The following is a 13,934-nucleotide window of genomic DNA, read 5'->3' on the forward strand; positions in this document are numbered from 1 at the left end:
AGAGAAAATTAAGACTAAGTCAGGGTTACATGTTACCCCATTTATTTTTTACTTAATTTATTCTAAACATATAGTTACATTAGTTAACCCGACCCAGTCATGAGTTGCCTTTGACAGTTTAGGATATTATAGATTAAGATTTCTCTATAATTAGGCTCCTGATAAAGTTTTGGATGACCAGAAGTTTATACCCTTATAGTGTCTTACTTAAGGGGGGCACTTTGAGAGCAGTGGGGATTAAACCAAGGACCTTGTGTAGTGAATTAATTGTTTTAACCAATACGCCAGGCTACCAGTCAAACCCTATTTTTTATCTGTTTAGTCTTATAACCTTAGGAATTAACAATAAAAAACCATTACAAAATTAATATATTAATAATTCGCCAATAAAATGAGGATAAAATTTAAATAACAAAGCAACTGATCATCTCCATAGCGAAAACTTTGATCACACTGTTTTTTAAAAAAATTATTTTTAATGTAATTTTAATTTGCAATATGACATGAGTTCTCCGTTTGGAAAGAAGATTAAGGTAATAAAAATAAAAAATCTAATTTAATTTTAAGATTGTAACCTATTAACATATGTACTAAAGGGCTTTTAACTTACTACAAAAAGTCTTTCAATATGCTATTTTATGTAATTTTTTATCGTAACAGTAGTCTTCCGTTATTTTAAATTTGGTTAATTCAGTAAATGAAGTTGGTTTAATTTTTAATCAGAAATTTTAAGTCAGCATATATTGATAAATGATCTAGTAGCACATTTAAATAACAAAGCAAGGTAATCAATTACACAGTCAAATAGTCAGATAGTAGGCAGCTAAGATATGTTTAAAATGGGGTTAGGACTAATTTAAGTATAAAAATTTAAATGGTAAAATTTACCCCCTTTCTACTAAAGTCATGCAAATTTAGGCATACCAGGACACAGCTTATTATTTTTTATTCTTACTACAATTTTGTATCATCAATAAAGTTTTATTTTATTAAATAGACTCCTAATACAGCACTTGCTGCTGTAGCTTACCAGGATCATCTTTTACAAGATTTATCGATTGGAAATCTTTCACTTGTTGACCCGTTTAAAAGCAAACCTACTCTAAGTCAAAGTTTAAAGATTCAGGAAAGGAAAAGAAAAAATATTATTAAAAATGTAAAACCCACTGTAAATACAGGTATAAGTAAAAGATTTTGTAATAATAAAAATTCAAAGTTAAATAAAATGACAAAAAATTTAAAGGATATTTTTTTACAATAATTTTTTGTAAGGTTCAAAGAAAAAGGAAGTACAAACGAAAAAGAAAATTGACGAAAACGCTGAATTTGTTTTAGATGCAAAACCTAGACCACTATCATTGGGTAAAAAAACATAAAAACTATTATTTGATATGTATACATATGTAAAACATACAGCGTTACTTAAAATTTTCTTAAATGTTAAATTGCAATATAAATGTATTATAAAGTGTTAAGTTTTTTATGCCTTAATTAAAAAGGGCCTCCTTGACCTATCTATTATGCTAAACCTATTTCTTCTAAAACCATTTACATATACAGGAATTAGGTGGACGTGGATAAATGTTAGTTGCAAGTTGTGATCATCATTGAACAATTAAAATACTGCTCGTATGGAAGGCTATTGACTAAATAATTTTTTTTTAAATTGAACTTTTATGTTAAGGAGTTTGTTTTTAGCTCAAAAATTTGGTCTGGTACCACATAGTCGTGATCAGGAAAAATTATTAAGTGAAAATGAATGGAAAGAATTAAAAAAAACTTCAATAAAAAGAGACGATTTTAAAAATCCTTGTGTTATTTGCAAAGATAACTTTCGAATGGAAGATCAAGTTTTGTTAAGTTGTTCTCATGTCTTTCATAAGGTTAGTCAACAATTTAATAAGATTTAAAATTTTGTAAGTTATATATATTTTGGCATATAAAATCATATAATAATTTTTTTTAGTAATTTATACATTTTATTTTTATTTATTTTAAAACAATATTTTTGATTTATTTTAACTTTTGTTAAAAAATAGGCTTTTTCTTATATTTTGGCTTATTTATATTCATGTACATATGGTTATTTAAAATATTAATAAAAAATAGCCCAGTGGTTAAAATTGTGGGTTTATTTTTAGTTTGTTAATATTTTTTTTTTATTATTTTTTTTAGGCTTGTTTGCAAGCATTTGAGAGATTTAGTGGAAGGAAAACTTGTCCTATGTGTCGACATAGTTTTTATCAAACAAGAGTTGTACATGAAGGCTCGGTTGTTTTCAAACATAACTGTGCTGCAAAGTAAGAATATTAAATATAATAAAGTTTTATATTTGCAACTTGCTATAAGAACATAAATATACTGTAAAAATAACTGCAGGCAGGGTGTAATGGTTAGAATACTTGGCTTCACTACTAAGGTCCTAGGTTCAATACCCATTGCTTTTATGCTGTAAAGCCCTTAAGTAAGGCGCTATAAACGATATGATTTCTAACTGAGTCAATACTTAGTCGGCTAAATTATTGGTATAATATATAATATCCCAAACTGTCTCCAAATCAACAAGACTGGCTCGGGGTAACTGATGTTACTCTATGTTCAGGTCATGAAGTTGACCTTTCCAAATCAAGGACAAATTCACATAAAAAAAAGTATTATCTTGTTATTGAATTAATGTATCAAGACATATTTTGTATTTTGTAATCATTTATTCTTAGTTCTTACAATTTTTTCGCAGAATTCAATCTATTTGGAGAGGTTATGTAGTTCGAAAATGGTATTTACAACTTAGAAGAACACATCCACCCAAAAATCCACAATTAAGAAAGAAATTCTATGAAGACAAGTTAAGCGAAATAACTGATAGACTTGTAGCAATGACATCTTCTGACAGAGTGGACCAGTTTTTAAATGACATTGATAATTCAATTGCCCAGAGCAGGTTAGTTATGACAAAAATTCATTAAAAAATTTTAATTTTAGATTTTTTTTATTTGGTAAATTAAAATTTTTTTATGTGTTAATTTTTTAAATGATTACAATAAGATTTTAAATCAAAAACTAACTTGACATCACTACACGAGGCTAGTGGTTTGATTTCCTATGCTTTTAAGTTTTAGTTGTTTTAGAATACTATTCGATAGTCCACCCTACGGTCGAGATTTTGATTGTCGTAATATGGTTGCAACTCTCAACTAATATTTGCCTGCGATAATTTAACCACACACCACAAATGACCTTTTTTTTATTTTGCAGGGCTATAAATTGGTCACACATATAATATATAAATCGTCCACTAAGCTTAGTTATATATATGTTATTCTGTAGTCTATTTGCAAAGTTAGTGTTTCTGTTATGAATCATAGATTTAATGACAAGTTAGAAGCAAAAAAACTATCACATTTTAAATTTATTTGAAATGTCATTTACATTTTTGTTGTTAATGTAGACATTGCTTCTTATTTTTTTTAGAGATATTTTACAACACTTTGAAAGTGTTCAACTCACAAATTTAAGTGATGAAAGTTGGATGGAAATTGGATTAAAAGCAACAGAAAGAGGGGCAACTGATTGTCCTATTTGTTTAAGAACTTTTGCCAATAATTCAAGGTTTGTATTAATTAATAAAAAAAATTTAAAACAGTTTATGTTTTTTATATTGAAGTATCGAAAGATGAAATAGCAGAAAACATCACAACTTTGGGTCTTTGGTTCAATCCCCACTGCTACCAGATTTATTACTTTTCTATTTAAGTTACTTGTAGTTTATAAATAAAACCTAATGTTAAAATTTTAATTAAATTGTTTATTTTTAATCATCTACACAAATAAAATCTTTTTGCCAACTCCTTACAGCGACGAAGGCGGTGAACACGTGACCTCGTTTGAACCAATCACGTTGCTTTCCTGCTCACATGTATTTCATTGTGCATGCTTAAATGCTCTTGAAATGTTTTCACTCGATGCAGTAGAACCGTATTATGGTGACTCTGTAGCATCGTCTAGCGGTTTTATAAAATCGCCTCTGCAGTTCAAATGTCCAGTCTGTCGCTCGCATTATACTAAAAGAGAGTATGGTAAATTTTAAACCCATTAATAAAGTTTTTCAATCTTTTTCGAACTGGAAGCACTGTAACTATTTGACCACTGTGGTTTTATGGTCTCTATTTCCACTGTGCTTTTTTCTTCAGAAATATAAATCTTTGTTGAAAATTGTTTCACATTTTATTTTGACGGACGCTTAAACAAGTTTTAATAAAAATGGAAGAAAAATTTAGGAAAAAATAAAAATAAACGGAAGCGGGTATACAACAGTACGTTAAAACGCGAAAATAAAATAAATAAAAAGCGTACGGTAGCATGTATTTAAAGAACTAGCCTGTTCATATAATTTATCTACAAATTCATGTAAATGTTTAACCTATGTTTCAAGGCTAAAAAATAACAGGAAAGTCAATTTTTTTCGTCTGAAATTTTAATCTATTTTTTAGGTATTTTTTTGTAGCTATTTGAAAATAAGGTATTTTTGTAGCTATTCTTTTAATCTTATGTATATTAACTAACTTAAGGTAAGTTTTTTTGCACATTTGCCCAAAAAAGTTTGAATATCGTCGTTTTTAAATGTAGTAGTTAGTGAATATCTGTTTCCATCGTTGGAGCGTAATCTCTATAATCGTTGTTGTTTCTTGATGGACTCCCCATCATACTGGGCAATTGCTGCTGGGATACTTCGGACGTGGGTGAAAAAATGGATTGCAACCCCCTGGGTGTGGTGGCGTACCCTACATTTGGGTGTGCGTTGCCGTGGTAACCGTCTGTGCTGCCAGCGATGGGGTAACGGAGGGTGGTAAACGAACTTTGCCCGTATTCTCCGGCACCGTTCCACTTTTCCGGCATCCGGTAGAGGTCGTTGTAGCTCATACTCGTTTCTTTTCCTCCGCTCTTCAGTTTACGCTTGATTGCGTTTAAGGAGGTACCCCCGTTTGTGTCCTGGTGATGCTCCGGGTTCTCGCGATGTGGGGCAAGGGAGTTACCCCAGTATTGTGGCGGTGGGGGCGGGAGTGAGCGATAGTCGTCGCCCCGGCGCGCGGGGTTAGACGAAGAAGGGTATTCCATGTGGGTGTGGGATGGTTGGTGGTCTGGTTGTCCGTTTTGGTAATGATTTGGTGCGTAGTTAGTTACAGCTCCACTGACGTATGTACTGGTTGTGTCTGTTTGTTAAAGTAAATTAAATGCAAGTTAAGCAAAATATTTTATTTAAAAAAAAAAAACGTTTTCCAGTGTTCTTTATTTATTGTTTTTTTAATTTAAATCTACTTTGCAATTCAATGAATGGAGGAATATCTAAGGCTGTTTAACTAAAGACCGAATTTGACAATTGCTATATATTTAGACGATAAATAAGGCCAGGTATTTTAAAAATACATATATATATATATATTTTTGTATATATCTTTATCCTCGATGTGGGAAAGTCGAATGCGCGACTTAAACATAGAATAACATCAGTAACATCAGTTACTCCGACCCAGTCTCGAGTTGCCTGTTGCAGTTTGGGATATTATAGATTATAATTGCCCGGTAATTATGCTGCTGATTAAGTGCTGGCTCAGCCGGAGTTCATACCGTTTATAGCGCCTTACTCAAGGGCGCTACAGCATGAAATCATATTGTAAATATCCAACAAAATTACATTTTAAATATTTTATTTTAAGTGATAGTTTGTTACCATCAATATGTTGTTGTTCTTTACCGTCGATTAAAGTTTGAGCAGACGGCTCAGTGTTTTTTACTTTGCGAAGTTTTTTACCCCACGTCTTTTCCTATACGCAAATAAGTCAAAATTTTATGATTTGCTTAATGTAAAAAAATTTGGTTTTAGAATTGCATAAATTGTTAAGAGGATTGAAAAAGAAATTTGAATCGTTTTTACCTTTATCACTTCATAAACATAATCGAATAATTCTAGTATGGTTAAAATGCTAGCTCCAATAAACAACCCCATCTGACCACCAATATCACCTAACATAAGAGTTTTAATTTATTAAAATTTTTCAAATTTTTTTATTTTTTAAGGTTTTATTTTCTTAAATATTTTCTGTACTTTTAAAAAGGACATCCATTTGAAAAAACTTTTTAATTAAAAAAAACGTTTTTTTTACCGAATAATCCTGGAATCTCGTACGCCACCTTCTGTTCAATAGTTTCGTAATTTAGTGCTTCAAAAAACACGTTCAGTTTGGCAAAGTTGGCTCTAAAATAAAAACAGTTTTCGTCATATAAATTGGTAGACTCATTTATTTTTTACTTGCATGTATTTAAAATAAGTTTTGTTTATTTAAGTTTGGAATTTTAGATTTTGTTGAACAATTTAATTCCCATCAGGGATGCCCTTTGTGGTTACATTGATTTAAAATTTTAACGAAAAAAATCATTTTTTCCGCTACTTTCTATAAAAAAAGTATTATTGACAATTGAAATGAAATGATTATTTTTCGTCTTCGAAATAGCATTGATTTTTTTAATTCTGGGCGGGCTGTGATTTTTGCGACAATGTCACTGACATTTTTATCATAGTCTCGTCTCATTAATATTTAACAACCTCAAAAACAACGTATTATGGTTGTTCGAAAAAGACCGGTAAAAAGTGACAACAACGCCGGGAAAATGACCGGTGCTTACTTGACATAGTCTTCGGTCACACCATATTTGTAGGCCAGAAAGCTTGATGCTTGAGTACTTGGCAATTGCAAAGCCGACTGTTCTAGATTGTACCTACAACCCAAAAAAAAAAAAATGTATTATTAATCACCCAATACAATATTTTATGGTATACTTAAAAAACTATTGCTGCTGTTATTTTATTAAACCGACAATTAGCGGGGTATAGTGTTCAGAACACTTTCTACAAACACGAGGTCGTGGGTTTGATCCCCAATGCCCTCACGCTGTAGTGCTTTTAAGTAAGGCGGTATAAAGGGTATGAATTCCTGCTGAGATAGCACTTAACCAGCAGCTTAATTATTGGGCAATTATATTCTATAACATCCCAAACTGCCAAAGGCAATGCGAGACTGGGTTGGGGTAACTGATGTTACTCTATGTTTGGACCGTGAAGTCGACCTTTCCACACCAAGGATAAAAATATACAAAAAAATAAAATAAATCGAATAAAAAAGTTGTTACCTTGTCACCTCACATGGTGTATCACAAACACATTCCTTGTCGTCTTTCATGACCAAATAGTCGAGAGCCTGGTCAGCACATCTCTTATACTGCTCAGGGCTACAAAACGAAGTATTTCCTAAAATATTAACACGTTAACAAGATTTTTTCTGATTTTTGGTCGAACAAAAGTAAGTGGTCAAGTTAATATTTAAACCCTAATAGATCAAATATATTTATAATTGCTAAAGTCGATTTGATACTGATATGGGATAGCAAATATTGTTCAATTTTTAGGCTTAGACTGTAAAATCAACCTTCTTATATTAAGAATAAAAAAGTAAATAACTATAAAAAAAATTGATTAAATTTAAATGAATTTTGGATTGGACTAAAGTTTAAATTGTCTTCTTTTAATTATACTATTATTAAACATATGCAAACTATAAAAATAGTATGTTCATCTAAAATAATCAATATTGCTTATCTGTGGGCATCATTTTGTGGTAATTATAGTTTCGAATCTTAAGGGACAGGATTAAAATTACCTGGCATATGTATCATTCTACAATTGCAATTACGGTAAACGAATTTCGTTTCGCACGTGATTCGGCAAGCTGAAATGCTGTAGTTTTCGTAGAGATAATATTTCGACTTGTCAGCCCCGCTCTCGCATTTTCCCCAAGGCTGAGGCAGAAAGGTTATCTAAAAATGAACGCCATTTTGTGAATTTATTTTGTGCTTTTTTTTTATTTTCTAATTTTAGTTTATAAAATTTTTGGGTATTTTTTCATCGACTTACTCTTTGTTCTTGGGTGGCCACCAGCGTTTGAAAACCGGGCGAAATCCCGAACCCCAGCTCGTGTATAAACGGGGGTTCCCCTTGGGTGTGTATTTGAATTTTAAAGCCCGCCTCGACCGAAATCTCGTCTGCCAAAAAGTTTTTAATTTTAAAAAACAATTTATAAATTTATCTAGTTTGTGAAATTCAGAATCAAGAAGTAACAAAAATTAAAAAAAAATTCTGTAAATTTCGATTGAGTCTATATTGGCAATAACAGGCCTTGCAATTTCAGTCAATAATTTATTTTACAAAACCTTTACGCTAATTTTAAATATTAAATGATATAATGCATTACCATTTTCTGCCCATACAGGCATATATTCGTTCTGCTGCGTGTCCAGCAAGATTTCCAATCCATTGTCTACGCCGCCTTTCAGTGTCGTCAGCGGATCACTTAATATTCCCGAATTAAATGTGTAGCACTTTCCATATCTTGTATATACCTGTAATAGAAACAAGTTTACAACGTTAATAATGCCGAATGTTACTTGGTGCACGCACAAAAAAAATTTAAAGTACGGCCGATTGTTTGACAAATTTAATTGTTACAAATGGTTTGATGTTACAGTTTAGGCATAAAATACAACTTCATTACATGATATTGTTACTTTATTATACAGAACACAATACACAAAAGTACAATCAATATATATGAAAGCATGGTTTCTGCTACTGAAAGCGAAATAAAGCTGCCTTTTACATTTTTCCGAGCTAGAATGGAAGACAAAAATTCAGCCATTTCTTTAAGCAAGAACCTTTATTATTTGTTTTCTTTAGCCTAAATAAAGCTTTTGTTTGACTTACCGGCTGCCAGAGACTAAGGTTGTTACAGGCTTCACCTCTGTATTTACAACTTTTAACAATCCCCCAAACGTCGTGACCAGTTCTGTTATAAAACTCAAACATATTAAAGTTGGGCGATCTGGGCTTGTAGTCGCTTCGTTGTCGCAATATTGGATCTATTCGACTTTTAACAAATGGCCAAGTTCGATTATCACGAAATCCTCTGCAATAAGTTGTCAAATTCAAAAAAATGCACATATAGAAGACAAATAAATATATAAGTCTATTTATATTGTATAGCACACAATAACCTAAGTATTTTTTTGTGTTTTTGAATTGTATGTTAGACCTTCAAATGTATGTTCCGGTTAAAATTATGAGTTAAATTTATGCAACTATTGTACATAAGATTTGTGCATATTTATTTATCCTTGATGTGAAAAGGTCGACTCTACCACCTAAACATAAAGTCGCATCCCAATCTCGCGCTGTCTTTGGCAGTTTGGAATATTTTAAATTATAAATGCCCGATAATTAAGCTGCTGATTACGTATTAGCTCAGCAGGAGTTTATATTTTTTATAGCGCCTTACTTAAAAAACAATATAGTTTTTTTGTTATATACAGGCGCTCTGTCGTTGCCATTTCACAAAAAAATCTGAGTTTTCTTACCCATCTTTAAGGCTGTAATCTGTGTCAAATAACCCCAACAAAGATTCCCCAATAAAGAAATAGTCGTCAGTTGTTACTTTACTTAAACGAAACGAGTTCATGTTACAAATAGTTATTGCAGGAAAATCCATTATTTGAGCTTCTTCTTCGTCAAGTTTTGTAACGTGAGGGTGGCCTCTATAATAACTGTATCTATCGTAGGCCTGTATTAAAAATACGACTTTGTTGATCAAGTTTAAACATTTGTTAAAACAAGATATATTATATGTATTTATGATAAGTTTTTATCTAGTCGTTCGCTGCCTTTAGCCTTTTTTCAAAATTTCTCGCCTATTGATTTTTATGAAGTTCGCAAGGGATCAAATAGGTTGCTGCTGGTTAATTTTTAATACAATTATACTAAAATGGCTTTTATGTGATCTTAAACTGTTTAATGAAGTTTAAGACAAGGTTTAAATAAAAATTAACATAGTTTTGGTAGCCTTAAACTATACATTTACACTCTTTAATAAATCTTAACCTTATTTTTTTAAGTTAATCTTTTTATTTGGGCTCTATCTAACTTATTAATATATAATTTACAAGCACATAGCTTACATTACCTGACTTAAAAAGAGACTTAATGATGAGAAAAATGCCACAGCCCAAAAAGCTCGCCGGACAGTAAACCTGCCTTCTGTAAAAATATGGTTCATGCCATGTAGAGTAGAATTTGATGCAAAAAATATAAAATTCGATGGCTTAAGTTCCTTGGGTTCTTCGCTCTAAAATTCAAAATGGGTTTATTAATTATTGATTTTCTTATGAGTTTATAATAATGTCATATGCTGTATTGAGTTAAGTATATGCTTATTGGCATTTTTAATGAGAGATTGGCTAAGAGCTCTGACCTTTTGATCGTCGACTTGTTTCGTATTTTCGCTCGACTTCGGCGCGTCGTGCCGCGGGGAATTCCCGTCATAGATATCCTGTTGGAACGATCTTTTTCTTACAAACGACTCAGGCCTAGTCATAACCATATTGCAGTCTCTAGGCCTCGTGTTATTAGCATAGGTCGATAAAGCATTATACGACGTCACTCGAGGATTCATATACATATCAGGCCTATTGTTATTATCCATTTTGATTATGAACTCAATTTTGAACTAATTGCTTTATGAAAAAAGATCAATTGTTAGAACTGCGGTAACTAACCTTGCAAATTACTATTTCAAAGGTCATTTTTATTAGGTTGACCGCTAATACATTAACTGTGAAATATATCATAAATGATTACTCCTTAATTTAAATAATTTATAAGAAGTTTTATATGCTTGTGCTGTAAGGTTAAAAATAAGCAACGTTTGATAAAAAGTCCTACATTTTTCTAACTTTTAAAGTTAGAATTTCAATATCTTTTAAATTCTAAAATCTTTACTTAAAAACTAATATTTCTTATCACGCGCAGACCTGAACTGAATCAAAATTCTATATTTTTTGCTTGCAGATACCTATAACTGACGCTTTGGTTGTGCGACTGACACTCTTTGGTAACTATATGCAAGAAAGACAAAAAATTTAAAATTCTATCGATTTTGAGCGATCGAAGGTAAATCCATGGCCGAGTTTTGCGGAGAAAATTCTGTTTTCGGCACTCACTTTTTAACCCCTAGTACGGACTACCCAAATCCCTTGCGAATTCAGCCGAGTAATTGCAAAGTTAATATTTCTTGTCCGCTATATCAAGCTATTAATTTTGTCCGTAAATTTTTGTGCTGCTGGAACTGTAATTCGCTGTCTTCGACTGTTAGTTTTCGCTCCCTTTTTAATAAATCTTAATTTGGATTTAATTTAAAATGTCACGGCAAAGTTATTTATCACTTTTGAGTCTATCATTCTAACTGACTTTAAATCCTTGCCAGTAACAATGTAGTCAAACTAAAATGTAAGTTGCTTTAAATATTGTACTGACTTTTACAAACTGTCTGTTGTTAATGAATATTTATTTTAGGAATCCCAAAATGCCAATACGTTCTTCTTTGCCTGTCTCTTAGCAGCTGTACTAGCTAAAATAACATGCTACATTTTTTGAGGCTATAGTTTTTAGAATACGAATCTTTTTCCATATTCTCTTTTTTTCTGGCCGCCATATTTTACGTTACGGTCTTCAAACAATAGTGTAATTTACATGTGCTGGAGCTCACTATTTTTTAGTCATTAGCGACCAAAGAATACTTGTCTCAAGGGAAAAAAGAAGCATATGGCCAAACAAGAGACCTCGTTTTAGAATGAGTGATTCTGTCGGAGTTATACAAAGAATATTTTAACGAGAATTGAATGTCGTACCACATTTTTGGAGTACTTTTTTCAACGTTTTTTTTAAAACATTTCGTTGGTTGTAATTTGGAATTCCCGGATTAATTGTATTAATTATTTAAAACAATGATTAACAGTACGCCACATTAAAGAGAATTAAACACATTTTAATTAACACATTTTCTTACTGCTTGCGCATTTTTTCTTGTTTAAAGACGACAGAATAATATGACGTAATGATAAAAAATGTTGAAAAAGAAGATCAAAGAAAATGTTGTCTCCGAAAAAAACTACTTTTTAAACAATTTTCTTTTTCATAATTTTAATAAATAATTACTGTTCTTAAAACAAAATTTCTTTTTGCAAGCATTTTTTTAAAATAAAAATTTTTCAGCAATTTTCCAATGCATTTCAAAAGATTAACACTGTTAAAATAAAATGTTAATTCAAATGTTATTTAAACCGTATTTTTAAAGGGTTTGCATAGCATTGATCCTTATCATTAAAAGTATAATTAAACATTTTGTGGTGAATGTCATATGTTTAAAATCTATCTCTATTATAGAGACCGAAATGAATATACATTTGTGGACATAGAAATCTCGGTACCTCTGGGATCGTAATACTTTAAACATCATTAAAAATTCATGTTCTACAGTCTTTGTTTTAATGAAGCAGGGGCCACACAAAGACGTGAAACGAATCGAAATGACGCGAAGATGTTTAAACAGGAGGTCTGTTAATTACAGCGAATTTTTTCGCTTTGTTTATTAAAACATTCATCATTTTGAGATGAGCGAGTGAATCAGGCCACGTGGCGTAATTTTTTTCTTTCATTATTAAGACTTTTTGTTTTTTTTAACGATTTAATAATGTGCTAGCGATGACTTTATTTTTAATTTAAAAAAAAAATTAACTTTTGAAGATAAATATATTATACTTATTTCAGTTGTGGTTAAAAATCTTAGTTTTAAAGACAGTTTCTTATCTTAAAAATAATAAATAATAAAAGAATGGCACTAAATTGACATTTAATTTTAATTACTTTAAAAAAAAGTTAAAATTATAAAAAAAAATAATTTAAAAGTCTAATATCTTAACTTCATGTATTAAACAAGTTTAGGAAACTAAAAATTGCCTTAAGTTTTAATCATTTTCAAATTTTACAATATCTTATGTGATATTTCAAATATTGGTATATATAGATATTGATTTTGTTTGGAAATTTTCTCTTAAATTTTATAATTTAATCAGCGCCATCAACTTATAAATTATTCGCTTCTTACTTCGAGCCAGTTTTTCATTTAAAATTCAGAAATTTTTTAATTAAAAATAAACCGAATTGAACAACTGAAAAATTAAAAAAATTGTATTTCCAAATTAAAAAAAAAAAATTAAAAGAAGATTAATATTAAAAGTTGATATTTTTTTATTAAAATGCATTCAAATTCTATCTTGTTAATATTTAAAAAAAAATTATTTTTTAAAAATCTCGAAAAAAAAGTTTTTAAGAAAAAAATAATCCTGTTTTTGTGTGTTTGGTTTGATATGGGTTTAATGTACTAATGGGATTTCGTTGTTTTTAAGGTTTTGTATTGGTTGTCTGCAACACCTTTCAGCCTTTCCCTCTCGACATCTCTCTTAATTATTAATGAATAGTAAATTAATTAAATCGTTAATTAACAATATACGCATTTGCTATTTTTGTATTTTTTCTGTGGTTTAGTTTCAACGTACATTGTTCTTTTGTCTTAAATCTTGTTCTTTTTTGTCTTAAAAAAGATTTAAATCTGATGACGTAAGCATTTTAAAATTGTCTTTTATTTGATTTGGGTATTATTCAAACAATAAATTATTTTTCTTGTTAAGACCTTATATGCAAATGCACAATTATTGATCGGTTGTTGTTTGAATCTAATTAAGGCTAATCTTCTTATTTTACTTGATATGATGAGATTTTAAATTAGATATGATAGAAATTGTTTTTATTTATTGGTTTTAAGTTTGATTAGTAAAACAGTGATGTTTTTAACTTGTCAGTTCACCAAATTAAATGAAAAAAATATTTTTTTCCGTACCACTTTAGGTGATATTTTTTGCATTTTTTGGGGAAGGTGTGTTCTGTTGAAACCTGTTTGAGCAATTTGTCACTGCGGTCCGAACCCGAAACCTTATGT

At 30.4% G+C, this 13,934-nt stretch overlaps 2 protein-coding genes across 2 annotated transcripts; one reads left to right on the forward strand and one right to left on the reverse strand.

The window, feature by feature from the left end:
• Positions 1-442: 442 nt before the first annotated feature.
• On the forward strand, positions 443-4,232 carry LOC145742970 (RING finger protein 32-like). Its single transcript, XM_082560817.1, has 8 exons — positions 443-533; positions 998-1,178; positions 1,273-1,362; positions 1,699-1,883; positions 2,176-2,300; positions 2,738-2,941; positions 3,472-3,609; positions 3,856-4,232. Exons 1-8 carry the CDS (start codon positions 504-506, stop codon positions 4,085-4,087), a joined length of 1,185 nt encoding a protein of 394 aa, XP_082416943.1. The 5' UTR covers positions 443-503; the 3' UTR covers positions 4,088-4,232.
• A 397-nt stretch (positions 4,233-4,629) lies between these two features.
• LOC145742548 (acid-sensing ion channel 1C-like) lies at positions 4,630-10,583 on the reverse strand. Its single transcript, XM_082560324.1, has 13 exons — positions 10,353-10,583; positions 10,065-10,226; positions 9,463-9,665; positions 8,813-9,014; positions 8,304-8,451; positions 7,967-8,094; positions 7,713-7,869; positions 7,186-7,303; positions 6,682-6,774; positions 6,162-6,253; positions 5,933-6,021; positions 5,729-5,822; positions 4,630-5,210 (listed from the first exon to the last, which is right to left on the reverse strand). Exons 1-13 carry the CDS (start codon positions 10,581-10,583, stop codon positions 4,630-4,632), a joined length of 2,298 nt encoding a protein of 765 aa, XP_082416450.1.
• Between the last annotated feature and the right edge of the window lie 3,351 nt (positions 10,584-13,934).

Source organism: Corella eumyota, chromosome 2 (genome assembly GCF_963082875.1).
Source record: "Corella eumyota chromosome 2, kaCorEumy4.1, whole genome shotgun sequence".
In the NCBI taxonomy this organism is placed as follows: domain Eukaryota; kingdom Metazoa; phylum Chordata; class Ascidiacea; order Phlebobranchia; family Corellidae; genus Corella; species Corella eumyota.